Genomic DNA, 22,608 nt, shown 5'->3' on the forward strand with positions numbered 1-22,608 from the left:
ACACCCCCCACTTCGCTGGCGGTGTGACGTAGACGCTGTTTGACGTTTGCCGCTAACTGGCAGACCATACGAACGTGTAGTAGGATAAGTAGAAAAATAAATATTTGCCCATAGAAAGCGAAGTTTGCTTTTACGACGCGCAAAAGCAATGTTACGACGCCGTTTTGTGATGTTGGTGTAAATGAAGTGAAAGAAAAAGTGTGATTGTTTGATGTGTAGTTTTTTTTTTTTTTTTTTCGTAACTCCACACGCATGTACCGGCTAGGTGAAAATGAGTTTCGTAATATTTAAGCGCGCCTGGAATCAGATTCAAATTTTATTCCTTCATTTTCAAAATCGATCACACTTGAAATTTCAAACTATGGAGATTATTTTTTTTATTGGTTTGTGGGATGAACGTGCTTACAGCCCACCTGGTGTTAAGTAGTTACTGGAGCCCATAAACATGTACAACGTAAATGCGCCACCCACTTTGAGATATAAGTTCTAAGGTCTCAAGCATAGTTACAACGGCTGCCCCACCCTTCAAACCGAAACGCATTACTGCTTCACGGCAGAAATAGACAGGGCGGTGGTACCTACCCGTGCGGACTCACAAAACGTCCTACCACCTGTAAAAATCATATTAGCACCAGTTTATTAATTAAATAAAACAATAATTGTTTATATTTGTTTTTTTAATTCATTTATTTTTCCACTTTGTTCGTTATTGTATAAACTATTCTCGATTAAAGATGTGGCTATATTTAATTTATTAAAATTCGAGGTCATCAGACGCAACCGGAAATCTCCGGACGGAGCTTGTATAGCTTTCTGTGTTTATACATCCTATTCCACGCCACAATTTCTAACAACAACGATTCTTTTTATTTTTCAAATTTCCAACTTTTTACACAAATTATTTTCAACTCCTAATGGATTATTTGAGTTTCCACAACTGTTGTTTTGACGGAACCACGTTATGTTGATTTCCTGGATTCTACCGCATACGTGCTGGAATTCTTCGGACATATTGCTCGTAAAGAAGGTCACAATCTTGAACAGCTGATGGTGACAGGAAAGGTGAAAGGAAAGGATGGCAAACGTCCCAGAGGACGCAGTCCCACGAGATGGTCGGACCAAATACGATCTTCTCTGAGCATAAATTTCCACAATGCCCTTCATGAAGCAAAGGATCGCGGCAGATGGAGGGAAGTCGTACGGGAGAAACTGATGCAGCGGGGGAGTCTCGACCCTCAGTAATGAGGAAAACGACGCGAGGAGGAGACCGCATACCTACAGTACAATTCAGACATCGAAGTCACATCACTAGATTAATTGTTTATTCACGTTGGTCAATATGGGCTTCAGTTACCACTTAGACGCCGGTCGGTAACTACATACGCTATCTAGTAAAAAAAAAAAAAAAAAGCAGTGAAAAACAGAACTGAGTCGCGTATTTTAAACAGTTATGCAATTTAGGAACAGGTTTCATGAAATATGAATTATTCTCGTGTTTCTAAATTCATTTTAGAAAAGTAAAAGTGATTCACTATTTTAATATTTTTCATAACGTTGAATAAGTATTTGATTCAAGGGCACAGTAATTTTCTTGATGCTCCTTTGTTTTATCTTCTTATTCACTCAACGGGAATCTGGAAGAGATTTATTTTCGCGATAAGACCGGCCTCTGTAATTTTGTGATCTAATAGCCGTTTTTATTTGATTGACCCTTCATCATCAGCCTGTGGCAGTCCTGAATTGAACCTAATATTCGGTTCTACGCATCCAGTCATTGCCAACTGCCTTGCACAGGTCGTCACTCCATCTAGCAGCAGCAAAAGCATTGGTTGACCCGTATCTATCTACATAACGGAATCTTACGTCGTAATTCCTTCCAACTTCACAATTGGCGCAATTATCAAGGATCGGTGACGACACAATAATTTTGTTGCTTTAACTTGAAATCCTGATCGGGAAATCTTCGGCCGGATACTATTTAATTTATTAGTTACATTTGCAATTTTTTAGTTTTTAATTCACTGAAATTATAATTTTAAACCAAACTGGTAATCTAGCGTAATTCCCGGTTTATTAGATCCGTATTACCCTATTTTCCGGACAAGGAACAAACCTTATACCAGGCCTCCGTGCTTAGGGGACACGCGGGGTATGTGTGATAGCTCCATGACCCGCAGAAGTTGGGAGCGGACCGCTGATCCAATAATGATATTTAGAGGGCCGTATTGCATGTGTAGAGAGAGTCTGAAAGTAGCACCTGTGACAGAGAAGTTGAGAAGTGCGCGTTTGAGATGGTATGGACATGCGATGAGACGAAACGACAGTAAGGTTGGTAAGAGAGTGTTAACTATGAATGTGGATGGCTTTAGAGGAAGAGGTAGACCTAAGAAGAAATTGATGGATTGCTTGAAAAACGATGTGTAATAGGGGAGTGAGCAAAGAAATGGTATATGATAGAGGAGTATGGAAGGAGAAAAAATATTACGCTTACCCCAGGGAGAAGGGCAGGATAATGATGATTGCGTGCCCCCACGGATAACTACCACCATCCTGCCTATATCTGCTGCGAATAGTCATGCATTCCAATTTTAAGAGCCGGTATACAAGAAAATTTAGTTTTCGATCTCAACCTTCTGACGGCACTCTAGTATCTATGAGTTTTGGTAATTAACACCGGGTATGCCGCAACAATTAAATCTACTCGCACGCCACCTATCGTGTTTCGATGGTACTATAACAAAAACCTTTTCCGAAGTGCTTGCATGACTGCATTAAGTTAAATCACACTAAGATGAATGGTTCGGCGAAGAAAATAAACAGACAAACATTAAACATTCCTTTTATTTATATAGAAAATAGTTCTAAGCTTAGCGCTACGTAAAACATTATGGCACAAATTTACACATTCACACAATTTGATGTAGTTTTAAACTAATAAAATCACTGTAAACACTCGAAGATGAGTCATCGTATGAATATAATTGTTATAATAATATAATAATTTCCGGACTTCGTTTAGAATTCTCTGTGTGGTATGTATCAGAGATCGACAAACATACTTATATACATTTCAATATTATATTATAGTATAGATAATAAAAACAAAAAAAAAACAAAATATTAACGACCTGTCAGAAAGGGATGGAAGGAAGTACATTAAAGATAATAAAAATACAAAAGTTAGGAACACACAAACACATTACAAAAAAACAAAGTTGATAGACGCTCTAATATAAACGTGGCGTTAGGCAGGACATCTTCTGAGATATACAGACAAAAGATGGGCTTTAGAAACCCGAACATGGGAAGGACCGATGGGCAAAAGAAGAGGTCGACCAAGGAGCACTTTTTACCTTGCATTTTAGCAGGAAAATTACCTACTTATTATTTATTATTGACTTAATTTGTCATTTAGCGATAAATAAAACACTTTATGTTATGTTATTTTTATTTATAACGACTCACGAAAATCGATAGAAAATATTTTTTTTAATTTTTTTATTTATGTAGACACAAAAAGGAAGACATAGTACAGAGTAATACGAAAATTATGTACAAAGGCACTGCTTATTTCTTTAAGAAATCTCTTCCAGTAGACCTGCGAGACGATTATGAGAGTAATAATAAAAAGTGATGAGTGTGTGTAGAATAGCTAAAATAACAAATGCAATATGAGAATTATAGTAATGCACAAACACATAGCAAATATTGTTAAACTTGAATACAAATTATTATAAGTAACACAGTATATACGAAGAGTATAGAACAATGATCATTCGGTTTGATCATTCATTTTTCTAAGTTTATTATTTCGATTATAAATTTTTCCTTTTTTTCTTTCTTTGTGATTGGAAATAAAATGGGCTTATTATTATTATTATTTCGATTAAAAGTTTACTTCATACCTCTCCATGAGTTAAAACTTAATATTTATTATCGTCAGGTCGTGTGTCAGCGGCGATAATATCTCGTAAGTATTTTCTTTCCCGTGGAAGCGAACGATCAAGTCACCGAACAAATTCTCGAAGCGCGGCAACGAAGTCTAGGTCACGGAGATTACAAAACGATTGAATAATTGAAGTCGAGTGCAATTGATGTAACGACACCGCGCCGCAGTGAAAGTAGCAAGTGCTTTTATTTATTTATTTTGTAAACGAATTCCGCTGTGCTATTGATTTGTGAGTCAATTCAATTTTTTTGCTTTCCTACCTAAGCTGAGAGTATATATCAGCGTCGCCTTAACTAGTAGGTGAGCTCACGGGGCTCAAAACTGACGACGTTGCTAACACGAACCCTAGCAAGAGCCGTGCTTCGTAGAATCTACTACCGGATTGGAAACGCGACCCACTGAGAAGACCCGGCGAGAAACTCAGTGGCTTAATTTACTCGTCGAGCCCTTCGTCGCAAGCGACGGGTTCGACGAGAACTATGACCAGTCAATTGAATGTGGAGTCTGCTTGATATTGAAAACATTTTAAAGATCACGTATTTAGGTTAGCCGTAACAAAATATGTTCGATTTATTTATTGACTATGAGTCCATGGCCCCATTTTTATTAAGCGGCTCCTGGATACATTGAAACTTATTTAAGACAACATCATCATGTCCACTTACCAACGCATGACATTCCACCGGAATGGAGCTATCCAAGTACTAAAGATAAGAGGCATCCTCGTACCGATGTAAGGAGTAAACTAACCCAAAGACACAGTCCACTGAGTTTCTCGCCGGATATTCTCAGCGGGTCGCGTTTCCGATCCGGCGGTAGATTCTGTGAAGCACTGCTCTGGCTAGGGCCAGTGTTAGCAACACTCCGGTTTGAGCCCCCTGAGCTCACCTAGACGTCAAGGAGAAGCTGAAATAGGCTTGATGAATATCAGCATAGGTAGGAAAAAAAAGGCTAAAGCTTAGGTAAAAAAAATATGTATCAAAGTAAATAGAACCACGAACTCGCATCCTTCAAACACATGGCTACATTGCAACAGATATACGCATTATGTATCTACCCTTAAAAGTACATAAAACTTGTTAACACTAGCAAAATAAAAATATCCTCTAGTTAATATAGTTTTTCATGATATCCCTACCCTGATTTTAAATAGGACGGTAATATCATAAATAAAATAGTTTACTTTTAGTGACTTAAAGAAAGGATCTATTAAATTCTTGAGAGAAGATAATAATAATATAATATAATAATAAATATTTACTCACGTTAACTGGTCCCGTGCTATGTTCGTAAAGAACTTGTGTTACAGATACCAGATAACGGAAATAAATGTAAGATTTTTATTATACACATACATATATTTAATATACATCCATAACCCTGGAAAAGACATTTCTATATTTATCATACAAATATCTTCCCTTGGCGGGATTCGAACCCGCGACTCCCTTGTGTAGTGACCATGTCACTTACCACTACACCAGACGGCCGTTGTGAAAGAAGAAAGTGGTAGATGAGTCAGATTACGGTCTTCGGCGACTTTAGCGAACGGTACTCATATTCTGAGAAATTCAATATTAAGCTTGAATGTACTGAGAAATTGTATTTATTTCACAAGTTTGTTGGATATAAAATATTCTTATTCATAAAAGAGTCGGTTCGCATTAAGTGATTTATTTGCAAAGGGTTCCGGGTTGGGTTACATGATTCGTATTTACGGATTTTTGCTTGTAATGTCTAAAAGATGGCTTGATAAGACCTCCTCACAGCTTATTCACAATCCCACTGCCCCCTACCGGAGTAGAGTACATTTCCACCACCTGGAACTGGTCTATTCATTCACAGTGCAGGCAGTTTTATCCGCGTACCATCAAAGCCTGGTTTGAACTCCGCCCTAGGGCTATGAGCTAACTTAAGAAGAGCTATCAGCGATAAGTTCATAGCTGGCTGAAGGCTTAGTTTTTTTAAGTACTTTTATTAAATAGACACTGGCTTTATTTATTTTAAGCATTGTTTTTCTCTAATCAATAAAGTTTTTTCCATTTCTCAGTCGTTTCAATGTAAAAAGCGGAATTCATGTGCCATATCTGTAAACGCCGATGATCTCTTAACATAAACTTTTTTCATTGCTCAGTTGGGTGGACGAGCTAACAGTCCACCTGGTGTTAAGTGGTTACTGGAGCCCATAGACATTTATAGCGTAAACGAAGCCACACACCTTGAGATATGAGTTCTCAGGTCTCAGTATAGTTACAACGGCTGCCCCACCCTTCAAACCGAAACATATTGCTGCTTCACGGCAGAAATAGGCAGGGTGCTGGTACCTACCCGTGCGCACTCACAAGAGGTCCTGCTACTGCTACCAGCGAAGGGACAAAAGTGGCTCGACCATGTACGGCACAGTCTAAGCGTCGCGTAAAATACTAAATGGGAAATTATGACACCTTTCACGCGACCGTGGTCATGTGCATTGGAAAAGGCACTTATAGTTATGACGTCACAACGAATAGATAACCACTAAGTCGTACTCGCACTGACTTTGATATCGATTTTAAAATATCTAATCGTCTAATTGGAATTATTGGCAAGCTTACTGATGATAGGACCTCTTGTGAGTCCGCACCGGTAGGTACCACCGCCTTACCCATTTCTGCCGTGAAGTAGTAATGCGTTTGGGTCTGAAGGGTAGGGTAGCCGTTGTAACTATACTAAGATCTTTTTCTCAAGGTGGGTGGCGCATTTACGTTGTAGATGTCTATGGGCTCCAGTAACCATTTAACACCAGGTGGGCTGCGAGCTCGTCCACCCATCTAAGCAATAAAAAAAGATATAAGTCGAGAGCCCCAGAATTAATCAACCACCTTACTCTAAATTAGATTAATAGGGAAATAAGAGTAGAGTTAATCCATACTACTTGGAGCCACTGCGGTCCTCTACAGTGCGTTTTCAGAGATATTTTTTGCCACGTACAATAAGGCTTCGAAATGAGCTCCCCTCCACGGTGTTTCCCGAGCGCTATGACATGTCCTTCTTCAAACGAGGCTTATGGAGAGTATTAAGCGGTAGGCAGCGGCTTGGCTCTGCCTCTGGCATTGCTGACGTCCATTAGCGACGGTGACCACTTACCATCTGGTGGGCCATATGCTCATCTTCCTGCTCGGGCAATAGAAGAAAAACAATTGTAAATAGACATGCTTTAACAAAAACCGATCTCAAATAGAAAAAAAAAGATATTGCAAAACAAATTACTATACACTAAAAACAATAATCATCGAAATCGGTTGCCGTGATATTGAGTTGTTGAGTTATTCATCTATTTGTCGCGCACGCACTTAATGCAAATTTAAAACTTATATGGTTTTCTCACGGATACCATTATCAGAACTAATTGAGACCACATGGGAAGTGTGAGCTTTCTAATAAAAAAATAATCATCAAAATCGATTCACTCAGTCAAAAGTTATGAGGTAAAAACCAAACAAAAACATACAGTCGAATACTTCCTCCTTTTTTGAAGTCGATTAAAGGAACATTATTTCATATTCGTCGTGGCCTAAATGATAAGACGCTTGGAGCATTTGTATCGAGGGATGTGACGATGTCGGTGTTCCAATCCCGCAAGCGATTAAGAATTTCCTAAAACTCTTATTTGAATATGCAATTTCGAAAAGGGCACATCTCTGAAAATGAAAAATTTTCAGGAAATGAAAAAAAACTGATTATTTTCTAAACCAGTGTAAAATTTAAAATATTAACTTTTGAGATATATTTTAGTGTTAATTAGCAATCGAAAATTACTGGAATTATTATAAAGTGGGTGTAGGTAAGCCTCAAAACTACATGTATGTATCGACGCTTGAAAGGCAAACGTGACTAAGCGACAATGCGTGAACTTTACAGTAGACTAATTTAAAGTTGAAATACCTGAAAAACATTCTATTTTAACGAATCTAGCTGTAGGATTGAAATGATTTTAATAGACCTAGAAATATATATTCTTTGCGCCTCGAATATGGTTATTGCCTATCATTTATGTACAAAGCAGTTATTGTCGCTCACGTTTGCCTTTCAAGCGTCGATATGAAAAAACATATTTAACAAAATATGCGACATGAGCCCTTTTCGAAATTGCATATTCATTTATTTCTTTGCGTAATTACTGATAGGAAGATATCTGGTAGGCCGGCCGCGGGTGATCACCACCGACTTGCCTATTTCTATCTCAGTCGTGCTACGACGGCTTTGAGCAGCTATTGTACTATTTAATTCAGGCTTCCCCTTCTATCTCTAGATTGGTGGTGGCATTAATGTTGTGATGTATGAGATCCGAGTACCACTTAACCCCAAGTAGATGATGAGTTCGTTTACCAATCTCTCTCCTTGCTCCGAAAATCCTCAATTCTGAGGATCGTGACCTCGCAAAATAACTCCTAGATTCTCCTGTACCAGCCCTGCCTATTCTCTTATGCCTTTCCCAATTTAAGGGAATCAAATTTCGACCAGTGAACGAACACATATCTAAATAGCCGGCATGAGATATCCTAAGACGGACCTAAATCAAAGTAAAAAAAAAGTTTCTCCTCTTAAATTTTATTTACGCATTAAAAAATCACACCGTACGTAACGACGGTGGGTGGGGCCCGGAACTTTCGCGACCGCACCCACAACGCACCTGCGGTCAATGACGGATGTCCCGCCGTGACTGTCATGTGAAAAAAACGCTTCAAACCTGTCACATGGTAACATTAAAAGTAATAGCACCTTATTGAATCGAATCTACACTGGATTATTTATTTATTTATTTTTTTATTGCCCTTGCAGGCAGACGAGCATTCGGCCCACCTGATGGTAAGTGGTTACCGTCGCCCATGGACTTCACCAATGCCAGGGGCAGAGCCAAGCCGCTGCCTACCGTTAAGTACTCTCCACAAGCCCCGTTTGAAGAAGGACGTGTTATAGCGCTCGGGAAACACCGTGGAGGGGCGCTCATTCCATAGCCGGATGGCCATAGCCATTTCATTATATCGAGGGGTGAAAAGCAATTTGCTTTAAGCGACACTAGATGATGACCGAGCTTTGGTCGGTTTTTTTTTTGATAACGCCCTCTTGTTGTATCTTTAAAACGGTTAGTTGCCCTCAATTAAGAAAAATAGTATTATTATTCGCCAATAGATGTCGGGAAGAGTTGATTATTGAAAACACGAATAAAACAATATTTTCTGAAAATAAATCGTAGCTAGATCGATTTAACTCCCCCGAAATCCGCTGTATACTAAATTTTATGAAAATCGTTGGAGCCGTTTCCGAGATTCAGATTATATATATTATTATACATATATATTAATATACAAGAATTGCTCGTTTAAAGGTATAAGATTTCACTTAACACGCGACATTTATCTTTGCAATTAAAGGTCCGTTTTATTTGGCAGTAGTATCAACAATTTGTTGTTTTCAATTTAACTTCGATCAAATTCACCCTATTCAAATAGTTGTAGAAGTTTTTTTGTTATGATATTTGTTCCAAATTTTCAACTTTAAATGGCTCTCCTGAAAAGTTGCAAAGATGTCGTCGTGATTTGAAGTCGTCGTGGCCTAAAGGATAAGAAGTCCGGTGAATTCGTGGTGAAGCGATGCACCGGCGTTCGAATCTCAGGCGGGTATCAATTTTTCTAATTAAATACGTACTTAAGAAATGTTCACGATTGACTTCTGCGGTGAAGGAATAACGTCGTGTAATAAAAATCAAACCCGCAAAATTATAATTTGCGTAATTACTGGTGGTAGGACGTCTTGTGAGTCCGCACGGGTAGGTACCACCACCCTGCCTATATCTGCCGTGAAGCAGTAATGCATTTCGGTTTGAAGGGTGAGGCAGTCGTCGTAAAACTATACTTGAGACCTTAGAGCTTATATCTCAAGGTGGCGCATTTACATCGTAGATGTCTATGGGCTCTAGTAACCACTTAACACCAGGTGGGCTGTGAGCTCGTCCACCCATCTAAGCAATAAAAAAAATGTGACGTAGCGTGAACCGGCAAACGCCACAACACAACTACTACCCTGCCTATTTCTACTGTGAAGCAGTAATGCCTTTCGGTTTGAAGTGTGGGCTGTTGAACTAAAAAAAAAGAGACTCAGGGCTCATTTCTCAAGGTGGGCAAGACATTGTTAATATTTCTGTGCCATGGTAGCCACTCAACACTAGGTGGGCCGTGAGCTTGGCAAGCCCTCCGAGCAATAACAAAAGAGGATTCTCTAGTATTTTAAGTTCACAAGGGAAGATAGCACCTACTTATCTCTAGTGACCTTTAAGTGAAACCGAATGATGTATCAAAAAGAAAATGAACACGTAATTCTACACTTCAAGACACAATGTAGGTAAAAAGTTTCGAATTAATTAAGTTTTCTAACAATACAAATCGTGCGAAACATTAATACCGCTACATACAATAGCTGTGTATTTTAATTCTCAGTTAGGCTCTAATTAGCGATTATTAAGAGAAAATTAAATATAGTGCGCATTTCACTTAGAAGACATCATAGGTTGCACTAGGTAGGTCTGATAATGAGTCAGTATATATTACGCGTCGGGGTTCAGGATAAATAAAAAATCTACCGGAGTACAACTAAAAACTGTATTAGCACTTAGAACACTTAAAATACATTTGAAAATTCTTAATTCGCTTCTTCCGCTTCGCTCCAGGTGATCCGTTCGCTGTTTCGCTTCGAGTAGATCCGATTACTGACAGACGACATCCCTAGAATCTTCGAGAACATTCCTCAAAAGTCGAGTACCTTCGATGTGTGTTTCCGCTATCTGACAATAGATGGCGTTGTACTTCTGGAGCGTTCTAGGTGTTACTAGATTCTTCCATTTTCATTCTGCTATGCGGCGATAGATGGCGTTACTCTTAAAGGCGTGACATAGAAACCTCATCGACACCGTTTTTAGCGATCCTGTCTGTACAATCCAGTCCGGGATCAAATATCGGTTTATTAATACATAATATTTAGATGGATTAGTTTTAATACACGACATTTATCTTTTTATGTAATTAAAGGTTCCTTTTATTTGATTCGATGTTTTTAATTGAAATTCAATTAAGTTTACTCCATTTAAGCAGCTGACGAAGTTTTTAATTTATTATTTTTTTATTTATTGCTTAGCTGGGTGGACGAGCTCACAGTCCACCTGGTGTTAAGTGGTTACCGGAGCCCATAGTCATCTATAACGTAAATGTTGCCACGCATCTTGAGATATGAGTTCTAAGGTCTTAATATAGCTACTTCCTTAGCGTAGGATTTACACCGTGTAATAAAATGAAACCTACAAAATCTTGTATATAGTTAGGATTGACACTAGTCCGGTGAAAGGTGAGGTCACAGGTCATATAAATAATTCTTGAGATTTGTAAATTTTCTTATTTAAAAATACGAGACGAAATAAAGTTCCAAAAAAATTTTTAAATCTCATTTTATTATTATTATTTCACGTGGATCCATCGTAAAATTTCAAAATAAATTATTGTTAAAATATATTATATAACATAATACATTATTATTGGTATTTTTTAACTACCTTTATAATAAAACAATTGATAAAAAATCATGCAACCATATACACATTTACAAATAAAATAAAAAATAAAATAAAAAGAAATATAATCTTTGGGACTGAAACTTAAAATATTTATAATTGTAAAATACTAGATTTCACTCCTATTATTGCATAAACATTAATTATATAAATAAAAATTATATAAAATACATTCATATTTAAATAAAGTATTTACATAAATAAACATTGTACTAAAAATAGTATACCGATAATAATATAAAAAAATAAAATATACGATTCACAAGATAAATATTTACATGAAATACGTAATCATAAAAATAAATCAAAATAAACAAAATAAAATAATATCACGTAAAAATATATATATATACTACACGTTATAATAATACTTTGTGCATTGTAATTAGAAACGCTGGTTTAAATAAAAATGTTTTTTTTTTATAAATGGTACAGGACGCTATGTGTCAAACATTCAAGTCTGGCCGTAACTTACGTGCTAAAATAATTTAAATAAATTAATTCGCATTAAATGAATAAGATTTGCTCAGAACTCGCCACTCACAATAACCATTGAGCATTCAAAAATCGTTTATGAGCTAGTCTTCTTTAACGTGAGCGGAGTAAGCCAGGTCCTGTGAGTCCTGGGACCTGCCCCACCCGTTATTGCTCTCCCAGCCGGATTGCTCATTGTGGGACGGCTCAGACCAACCACTGTTGGATTTGGAATTTTTGGAATCCATGAGCTTCTTCAAAGCACTGAAAGCGGCGGCGATGAAAGCAATCTTTCCTAGGATGTATGCCTTAAATACTGCGAAGGCAATGATGGCCAGGAACAAGGGGATCAGAGCAGCAAACTTGAGCTTGAGAAGAGCCAAGATGGGGAGGAGTTTCTTCAGCTTCTTCTTCTTCTTGCCACGGCCTGGAATAACAATTTATAAGTTAGAAGGGAAAAACAATCAATGCTTTTATTATTTTAGCAAGACTTTAGATTCGCTTTCAAATCTTCATGTATCTACCATCGATACGGAATACAGTTTCGCAACAAGATATGGTAACAATAACACATTGATACAAACAAATTTCGGGCTAGAACTAGAATAAATCTACATTACTGAGAATCAACTTCAAATGCACTTAGTACTGTTGCGGCTCGGTACACCATTACAAACAGATAACACTCGATATAGTTGTGGAAATATTAAACTTTGAGTTTTGTTACATCTGATACCAAGAATGGTGCGTTTAGGGCATCCAATCTTAATTACTTCGGAATGTTGCTACCAAGGTTCCTATTCGTGTGAGATCTGAGCACAAGTCCTAAGTTTTTACTTTATATGAGATGCGACCTCATGTCTCAATAGGTAATAATTGGTCTTTATAACCAGTAGGGCGGCTGGCTTCGTTACCGGAAAAAACCCTTACAAAGTTCCGAGAATCACGGTGCTTTAATTTTGCTATAACAGTTAAATAGGAGCTTAAATCTTAATTAGTTTGGTTTTATAGCTTAAGCTTGGTCACCCATTGCTGCTGAGGCTTCAACTGAAGTCCATAGAGACAGGATGGTCTGCTGCCCATCTTGAGATATGACGTTGAAGTGTCAATTACACTGGTGGTACTCTCATTCAGGCCGGGCCCTTTGACTACTTCGCGGCAGAAATTTGTAAGTTAGTAGTAGCTTTTTATTTATTTATTGCTTAGATGGGCGGAGGAGCTAACAGCCCACCTGGTGTTAAGTGGTTACTGAAGGCTATAGACATTTACAGCGTAAATGCGCCATCCACCTTGAGATATAAGTTCTAAGGTCTCAGTATAGTTACAACGGCTGCCCCACCCTTCAAGCCGAAACTGCTTCACGGTAGAAATGGGCGGGGTGGTGGTACCTACCCGTGTGGACTCACATGAGGTCCTGCCTACTCTTGGTTGAGGATTCTTTCGTTGTTTTTCCTTAAAAGTCGTTTGTGAAGACTGATCCACGTATTTTTTTTAGAATACTCAGTAGGTACGTGCCCGAAGATTGAAATCTGACACGATCGCAACACTCGATATCAGTGCAGTGGAATCTTGTCGATTAAACAATGGACCGTATGTAGCGATGCACCAGTGTTCGACTCCCGCAGGCAGGTACCAATTTTTCTAATGAAATACATCCTAAACAAATGTTCACGATTGACTTCCACGGTGAAGGAATAACATCGTGTAATAAAAATCAAGCCCGCAAATTATAATTTGCGTAATTACTGGTGGTAGGTCCTCTTGTGAGTCTGCAAGGGTAGGTACCACTGCCCTGCCTATTCCTGCCGTGAAGCAGTAATGCGTTTCGGTTTGAAGGGTCGGGCAGCCGTTGTAACTATACTGATACGTTGTAGATGTCTATGGGCTCCAGTAACCACTTAGCACCAGATGTGAGCTCGTCCACCCATCTAAGCAATAAATTAAAAAAACCCGCGATTTGTCTTAACAAATCCATATTGCTTTCTATCCAAATATAAAAGTTATATTATTTCCATATCGGCTCATTTATCTCGTAAATGTTAGTCCGACGTCAATAATTTTTCAAGTCGATACACAAAGGAACCACACAAAGGCGATGATGCTGTGTTAAAAATAAAAAAAACTTAACAATAATCTAGTGAAAGTCGCATCTCAAAAGGTCATAATGTCAAATGCGTTGTTTAGATATATATATTTGTAATTATTAATTTAGCTCTCTGTAGTTTCGTTTGATTGTAATTTCTGTCGTAAAGCTTGATTGATTTTGATTGGTACTGCGTTTATGTTTTTGAGTCGACGACTCTATACCGTTGCGAGGCGGTAAAGCAACACCAGCTCTCAAATGGAGCTCTTGACAATGTTAATGCACATTTCGCATTCAATAAAATGCTTATATTTTAATCTATACAAATAAATAAAATTGGTGTGTATGTTTGAAATATTGAAATAACCTCTTTTTACTTAATGCATATGAATATACGGTACATACACCAAAATAACATTTTTTACAATTTTTGTCTGTCTGTTTGTTCCGGCTAATCTCTGAAACGGCTGGACCGATTTTGACAGGACTTGCAATGATAGGTAGCTGATGATATAAGGAGTAACTTAGGTGACTTTTTTTAGACTAGCTTCGCCCCGCGGCATCACCCGCAGTTATTGTCGTACCGCGCGCAACATGGCGGAACTCGCCTATCAATAATAAAATTTCATGTTTCCGAAGCGAAGCGAGGACGGGTCGCTAGTAATATATAAAATTTCGCTATCTCTCAACAGTATATTACTTTATAAGCAATACTTTGGCTGCGCTCTTGACGCTCTTGATGTCCACGGGCCACAACTACAACCCATTCAACCGCTCAATAAGGATGAATTGAAGCGCGGGATAGATGGCTTTAAACAAAAACCGGTTTCCACCTTCGCGTAAAATTATGGATTCATAAAATGTGATAAAAAGTAAATCAAAACTTAATTCTTTAGTGAATAAAGAAGGTTTTCGCTTACTTTAGATTACCATCTTGTTTCAGCTAAGCTTCGGAACACAGCTGCAGTCCCGATTTGCAATTCCGTTACGGATAGAGTTACGTTACTGTTATGTTTTTTCTTCATTTTGAAATAACTTACTAGTATGTTCCTAGCAACAATAGCATTTTAGTCAACTCATCCCTAATCGTGTTAGTCTGTCGCTAACATATGTCAGGCACATATTTCTTTAGAAATATTGGTACCTGTCTACGAGACTTTGACACGGACACAGTTGCATCTTTAGATACAACCACTCCGAATGCCTTATTCTTTAAGCTACGATGACTATTATGAGGATCTCGTTATTTGCCGTTTATAACATAACTAGCGACCCGCCCTCGCTTCGCTTCGGAAACTGTAATTTTTTATTGATTTTTCCACTATTTAATGGATGTTATTATACATATAAAACTTCCTCTTCAATCACTCTATCTATTAAGAAAAATCGCATCAAAATCCGTTGCGTAGTTTTAAAGATTTAAGCATACATAAGGACAGACAGATATAGGGACAGAGAAAGCGACTTTGTTTTATACTATGTAGTAATAATAATTACTTAAACTTAAAACTCCCGCGGCACTTAACACCGCCTGAACCCCGATCTCGATCTCAACTCTATCAATATTAAAATATACATATTTTTTTTACTTTAAATTCTTAATATTTATCTCTTATAATTCGTAGTTTCTCTGTAACGTCAAACAGAATCATGACCCACCACTTACAAGAATGTCTCACACGAGCACCGTTATCCGCGAAAGCTAATTGTTCAAACAATGAGTTGACAAGAAAGCTGAGATCTCATTGCCGATCCGGTGTGAACAAATATTATGACTAGAAATGCGAAGTTATTAATGGGAACTGCTCTTGCTAGGGCTAGTGTTAGCAATTCTCTCAGGTTGAGCCCAAAAAATGGGACGACCCAAGGCTGAATGACGAAGTCGGCGGCAAGGGGCATTGAGAGCCTACACCTATTAGTAATATTGTCCTATTTCTGCCAGCTAGCAGTCATGTACTTTGAAGGTTTCATCTTTTATGAATTTCAGTTGAGAGTTTAGTGGCGCCATTTACATTGTGGCGTATATGCCTAAAATTCCACATATCATCTACTCAATTTTTATTTTTATCTCCATATGTCCTAGCATGTAATACTGCCTATTTGCCTGTTCCAAACAACTTTGCTATTCGTACACTTAAATTTTCTGTCAAAAGTTCAGAAATCCAGTCGAAGGAGCTTTCTAAGTCTTACTAGTCTTACTTACTTAGTACACGCTTACTGCTACTATACTGCGCTTTGAATTTGCATCAAATCGCATTTAAAATCAACTTTAATTTGGATGAGAGCCAGATTTTCTCTTCTATTTTATATTCAAGGTATCACTTAAACAGTACACGAGCGAATGCAATTGCGCAAATGCAAATGCGAAAGGCTACGTGCAGTTTATCTTATTTAACTGACTCTATAGATCGTGGATTCGACTTCCACTTTGGGCCAAAGTTTTTGTGAAGATCTCGTTTATGCGCTCTTTGTCTAGTTTTTCTTACGTACACATATATTGTATGTAATCTTTATGAGTGTGTAAGTCAGTCTCTGATTCCTGAAGTTTAAAACCAACTCATAGTTTGGGCCCAGATAATCACATGTGATTTACTTGTGAATATTTATTGATTGATTTGGAATAGATTTTATGTAAATAAGGGCGATATCTGGCGTTAAAAAGAGTTTTTTTCGGGACCGGTTTGTGTGATAAGTAATAATGTTTTGAACGTTTTCTTTTGGAACCACTTCTATGTAAAGTGATATTGTCATAATTACCAACATTTAGATATCTGTTTGTGATATACGAAAACCTTCAAAGCTCCACTATCCACGAGCTTTATTATTTTCTTTTGTGTCGTGGCTACACGAAACCCGCATACGAAAATAAGCCACTAAAAATAGCGTGTGTGTTAACATGGGTTCGTACCACCATCTTGCCTATTTCTGCCGCGAAGGACATGTGCTGACTGGAACTGAGAATAAGAACTGACACTTCAACTTCAGCTTCTGTGTCAACTTTTTTTACTGGTGGTAGGACCTCTCGTGGTAGTTGGTAGGTACCACCTATTTCCGCCGTGAAGCAGTAATGCGTTTTATCTCGAAAGGTGGGGCAGCCGTTGTAACTATACTGATACCTTAGAACTTATATCTCAAGGTGGGTGGCGCATTTACATTGTAAATGTCTATGGGCTCCAGTAACCACTTAACACCAGGTGGGCTGTGAGCTCGTCCACCCATCTAAGCAAAACCGGCCAGTCTGGTAACCATATAACAATAAATCTATTTATCTGTGACAAAAAAATATTTAAAAAAATCACATACCCTCCTCTTCGACAGAATTGTCCTCTTCGAAGTATTTCGGCATTCTCAGCTGCAGAACGTGACTGTCGAGGAAGTCCACGACGTTGTCCATGATTCTTTCTTCGACTTGCTGTTCCCTGGTCTTCGGGTCGTCAGCTAATGCCTCGTAACTCCTGGCGGAGCGAGGGCTTCCGGTTCTGGAAAAGCTGATGCCATCAACTACCGTCAAATCCTTGGAGACGGCCAGATTATCCGTGAACTTCATTGCTTTTTCCTGTGAAAAATTTAGTAAAATTAATTTATTGAAAATAGAAACGCGAACGTTTTTAAAAATTATATAAAATCTAATAATATCGGACTAATTTTTTTAACTAATCAAAAATATTTAGAAATTTCATTTTAATACAAATCATGTGAAGTTAAAGAATTTAGTTTTTTTTTTTTTCGATACAACGAGCGTATGTATCCCAGGGACGGTTGCACTCCAGACATACATACGACAATGCAAACTAATTAGAACATGTAATCACGGAGCACCACGTATGATCACTTCACAACACTTCACACACCTTAAGGCACAACAACGTATCCGTTTCCACGCAATCCCTGATGGCCGAGATGAACCTGTTCATCCCATCCTCCTTCGCGACGGGCACGGCACCGGCCAAAGCCACAGCACAAAGCACAACGAAAGCCCTCATCGTGCCGAAGGTTCTTGACAAATTGTTGAGGCAACAAGGCATACACGGTATTTATTTTGCGGATCCCCCACTTCGAAAAAATTTCATGTAGCTAGCGGCGCGCGCTCCTGTGTGTGTGCTAATGTGAAGACGAAGAAATGGTGATTTATGGTTTTTTTTTTTTTTATTTTCTTCGCACATGTGTGCGTGTGTGCTTAGCTAATGGCTTTTAATTTGGGTTCTGTTTGCCTATAATCTCTCTGGTTATAAGCCGGCGATCGGTTTAGATCGGAAACGGTATGTATCGGGGTATTTTAAGCCAAATTATCGCGTCACGAAGTTTCTATATAATGTAATGAATAAAAATCATATTTTTTTATAGTTGTGGCATTTTATTAGTCTGTATGATAAAGTAACGCTTACAATACAACTATAACTGTCTCACGTTTCAAGATTAGTGGCGGCAATCTCTTTGTGTTACCTAAATATATTCGGTAACCTTCTGTAATATGTATTCATATTTTTTTACTGGTGTCGAAAAATTTGGGCCTTACTGCTTATTTGCTTCTACTACCTATTTCTCTAGCTATCACACTTTTAAAGGTTGAGATAATCGTTATACAATTGAGACCGCGACCTCATGTCTCAAAGTGATCACTCAACGTTACATCTACGGGCTCCGGTTACAAGTTAAAATCGGGCGGGTCCAAAGACCTCGTTTTGAACAAAAAAATTCAAGATTATGTCATACAGCTCTTACTTTCTTTAGTCTCTAAGGACATTGCGTGCCCCACATTCTTCGAATACGCGAGCCGTTATGAGGTTTCGCATAAAAAAAAAAACACTTTCTAATAGTTTGCGTTAATAAAACATTTGAGCATCCGAAATGACCGTTTTAATATATTATTTGCTACCATTTGTATTCCATAGTAAACGATCAGGCCATTCCGATACAGCGCGAGCACATCCGAGCGAAACTAAAGAAGATCGTAGTTGAATTTTAACGGTTGAATTATTGAAGGAACTTTTCGATTTTAGGTCGTTTTTACGTAATCGAGTGTGTGTACTCGACAGTCGTAGCTATTATTGTTGTTACTGGACTAACAGAAACGCGTTTACAATTGCAACAAAATAAGACAACACGAGATAAAGATAGTTCCAATTTTTTTTTCCTCTACCTATGCTGATACCCTTGAGAGGCTGTTTCAGCTTCGCCCTAACGTTTGTAGGTGAGCTCGCGGGGCTCAACCGGAGAGTTGCTAACACTGGCCCTAGCAAGAGCAGTGCTTCGCAGAATCTACGACAGGATCGGAAACGCGACCCACTGAGAAGATCCAACGAGATATGGGGCATAGTTCTATAGTCGTGTTTCTACAGATGTTTTTTTGGGATTTTTGCCTCGCCACTATGACTGTTGTACCAGTCTTGAACGCGTGCTTACGTCGTGGCTGAAATAGGAAAATTCACGCGACTATCCTCAGGACTCAAGACCGGGTTAGAAACTGGGAAGTTAGTAAGTAAAAAGTATGAGTAAGTTGAGGTTACTAGGGAAATACCAGGGAAGAAAATTAAGAAAAGCGCACATTGGCATTGCACTTCCTAATAGTCTAAGTGTATAGGTATGGAACAATTCGGTAGGGATCATTTTCTAACGAATCAAACCTGTTTGGCAGCATAAAATTGATTGTTTATATTTTTATTCAATTGGTCAGTCACAAAAAGTGGGTTCTCAAGATTCTCCTTCTATACTCATTTCGGTTAATTACTGCTTACCATCAAATGGGATGTCAGGTGTATCATAATTACGTTCCTCGCCACTTGACCCGCACTGAATCTTGTGCAATACCAACTTTCTTTGATTCATAAATAATTATGCAATGTGGATTATTAAAGAGTTACGTCATCTTTTTTTTTCGTTTCTCGACCGCCGCCGAGCTTACGGACAAGTTTTATGTAAGCTCGGACAGCTTTCGAAGTTCGTGCAAGTTATCGCAGACGTGACGGCGCCGGAGTCATATGTCCGATTTTCCGGATTATATTTTTGATGTTCTAATTTAGATCTTTTCTGGTTCGACTTAGGTTATAATTTTAGGCGCATTAGTTCATGTCGTTTCCAATCTGCGATGAGCATCCGTGATTACGAAAATCAAAGAATACGAGGTGACGTATGAAATTTTAAATGTAGAAAACTTTCAAACATCCTTGGGAATTTCAAGGAATCTAATTAAGCACTTTTCCAATAAGTTAACACAGAAGCAACTTCGATCTTATTTACAATAGAACTTTCTTCACCCTCAAAGACTAAGCAATATAATAATATATACAAATGTAAACAGAAAAATATATTTATCTTTAGTATAGCCATGATGTTTTTTGTATAGCCCTAAGCAACAAACAAAGCTTAGAGAATACGTTCTTAGCGGTACACAAATCCATTGATTGCACATCAGCTGGTTTTAAAATGTATTATATTTTGCTCACTCAAAAAAGTCATTTAAGGAACCCTATTTTGACGACGTTTAAAAACTAGCAAGCGGGTCTTGAAAAAATTCATCAATGGACCGTGTAACTCTAGTTTGAATACAACCTTAGTTTTTACCAAATCATCATATGATTATACACGAACTTCTGACAATATCGAAAGCCAAGCAATTGATAGATAATAATAAATCACGGTGACTTTAAAACTCCGCACAATAGGCCACTTAACCAAAACTATAGATAGCATAATAGACGATCATTACACTCATCTATTGATGTCAATTACTTGTAAACAGGAGAGAGTGATGCCCGGTTCCAAGCGAAACTGAGCCTAGGCGGGAGGTGATAATATTCATATTGATGTGGCAAAGTTTAGTTGTGGCATCAGAGTTTCTTTATGGGTTGTCAGCAGTGTAAATGTAGTGGTCAACAGCTTCCAAACGCCTCCTGAATGTGGGATTTGGTCACACAGTCCAGATCCGTCTTCTAGGCAACAATTCCGAAATCCCGAATACTATATATCCTTACAGTTAGCTACTATTCTATAGCTATAAGCGCGTGGGTTTGATTTTGTACTTCAGACAGCAACAGCTTAAACAGATCTTTGTTCTTGTGTCAGATCAGTGCTTGATAACATACACCTTTCTTTAGTTTCAATTTGTTTTAAAATATTTACTGACTTAATAAAGTTTTGTAAATTTTGTGTCATGTACATATCTTTGAAAAAGAGCAAAACCTTAGTCTGTTACTGATTTTTTTCAGCATTAAAATTTCATTCCAAATCGGTAGTAAAATCTTGACCTTTGGAGGTCTATTAAACCTTTTTGATTTTATGAACCAAAACAGTTTGGACCCGATTTGTGCGTGATCAATAAATTTAACGGAATAGTAGACATTTTTTAAATTGCTTAGATGGGTGTACGAGCTCACAGCCCACCTGGTGTTAAGTGTTACTGGAGCCCATAGACATCTACAACGTAAATGCGCCACACACCTTGAGATATAGTTCTAAGGTCTCAGTATTGTCACAACGGCTACCCCACCCTTCAAACCGAAACGCATTACTGCTTCACGGCAGAAATAGGCGGGGCGGTGGTACCTACCCGTGTGGACTCACAAGAGGTCCTACCATAATTTTGCGGGTTTCATTTTTATTACACGATGCTATTCCTTCACCGTGGAAGTCAATCGTGAACATTTGTTAAGTACGTATTTCATTAGACAAATTAGTACCCGCCTCTGGGATTCGAACGCCGGTGCATCGCTACATACGAATGCACCGGACGTCTTATACTTTAGGCCACGACGACTTTTACCATAAATGGCAATAGAAAAGCATCAATAATAATGTTACTTCGTTGGTCTTATAGTTGGGTTCTCTGGACTCTTGTATCAGAAGGTTGTGTTATAGCCAGTGTAGCGTGCAGCACTCGGTCGCACTCGGGCGTCATCGGATGCGATCGGAGTTTCCGAACGCGCAGGTGTCCCGTGACGTCATACTGCGAGATTCGCGCGCGTCGATCTAACTTGAATGTAAAACGTATTATAATTTTAGTTTTAATTTGTGCCTTTTAGTGCCTAGCGACTTGTTTACTCTTTTTACTTTTTAATAGAACATTGTACACATATTATATTGTTGAATTGGTGTGTTTGACTTTTATGTGTTCGGAGTATAATATCCCGAGAATACGAATAACAAACCACACCAGTACAGTCTTAAATACATTAACACTACGAGTTTTCGTAGCAGGCTTGGGATCACTTGTATTTGCGGAACCCATATCGCAAGAAGAATGGAGAGAAACAGTGCGAAGATTACAAGAAAGTCATGATCATTAACAGTCAAGGAACAACAGAGAAGAAAAGAAAGTAGCTAAAGACGACATTTTATCAAATCTGTTGAATGGACATCATTATTTTTTATTTTTATTGCTTAGATGAGTGGACGAGCTTACAGCCCACCTGGTGTTAAGTGGTTACTGGAGCCCATAGACATCTACAAGTAAATGCGCCACGCACCTTGATATATAAGTTCTAAGGTCTCAGTATAGTTACAACG

At 38.2% G+C, this 22,608-nt stretch overlaps 1 protein-coding gene across 1 annotated transcript; it reads right to left on the reverse strand.

Annotated features, from left to right (window-relative positions):
* Positions 1–11,434: 11,434 nt before the first annotated feature.
* LOC114253082 (uncharacterized) lies at positions 11,435–18,100 on the reverse strand. The gene is made up of 3 exons (XM_028187843.2): positions 17,958–18,100; positions 17,410–17,662; positions 11,435–12,450 (listed from the first exon to the last, which is right to left on the reverse strand). Exons 1-3 carry the CDS (start codon positions 18,087–18,089, stop codon positions 12,128–12,130), a joined length of 708 nt encoding a protein of 235 aa, XP_028043644.2. The 5' UTR covers positions 18,090–18,100; the 3' UTR covers positions 11,435–12,127.
* Positions 18,101–22,608: the final 4,508 nt, after the last annotated feature.

Source organism: Bombyx mandarina, chromosome 26, assembly GCF_030267445.1.
Source record: "Bombyx mandarina strain Sakado chromosome 26, ASM3026744v2".
NCBI lineage: Eukaryota > Metazoa > Arthropoda > Insecta > Lepidoptera > Bombycidae > Bombyx > Bombyx mandarina.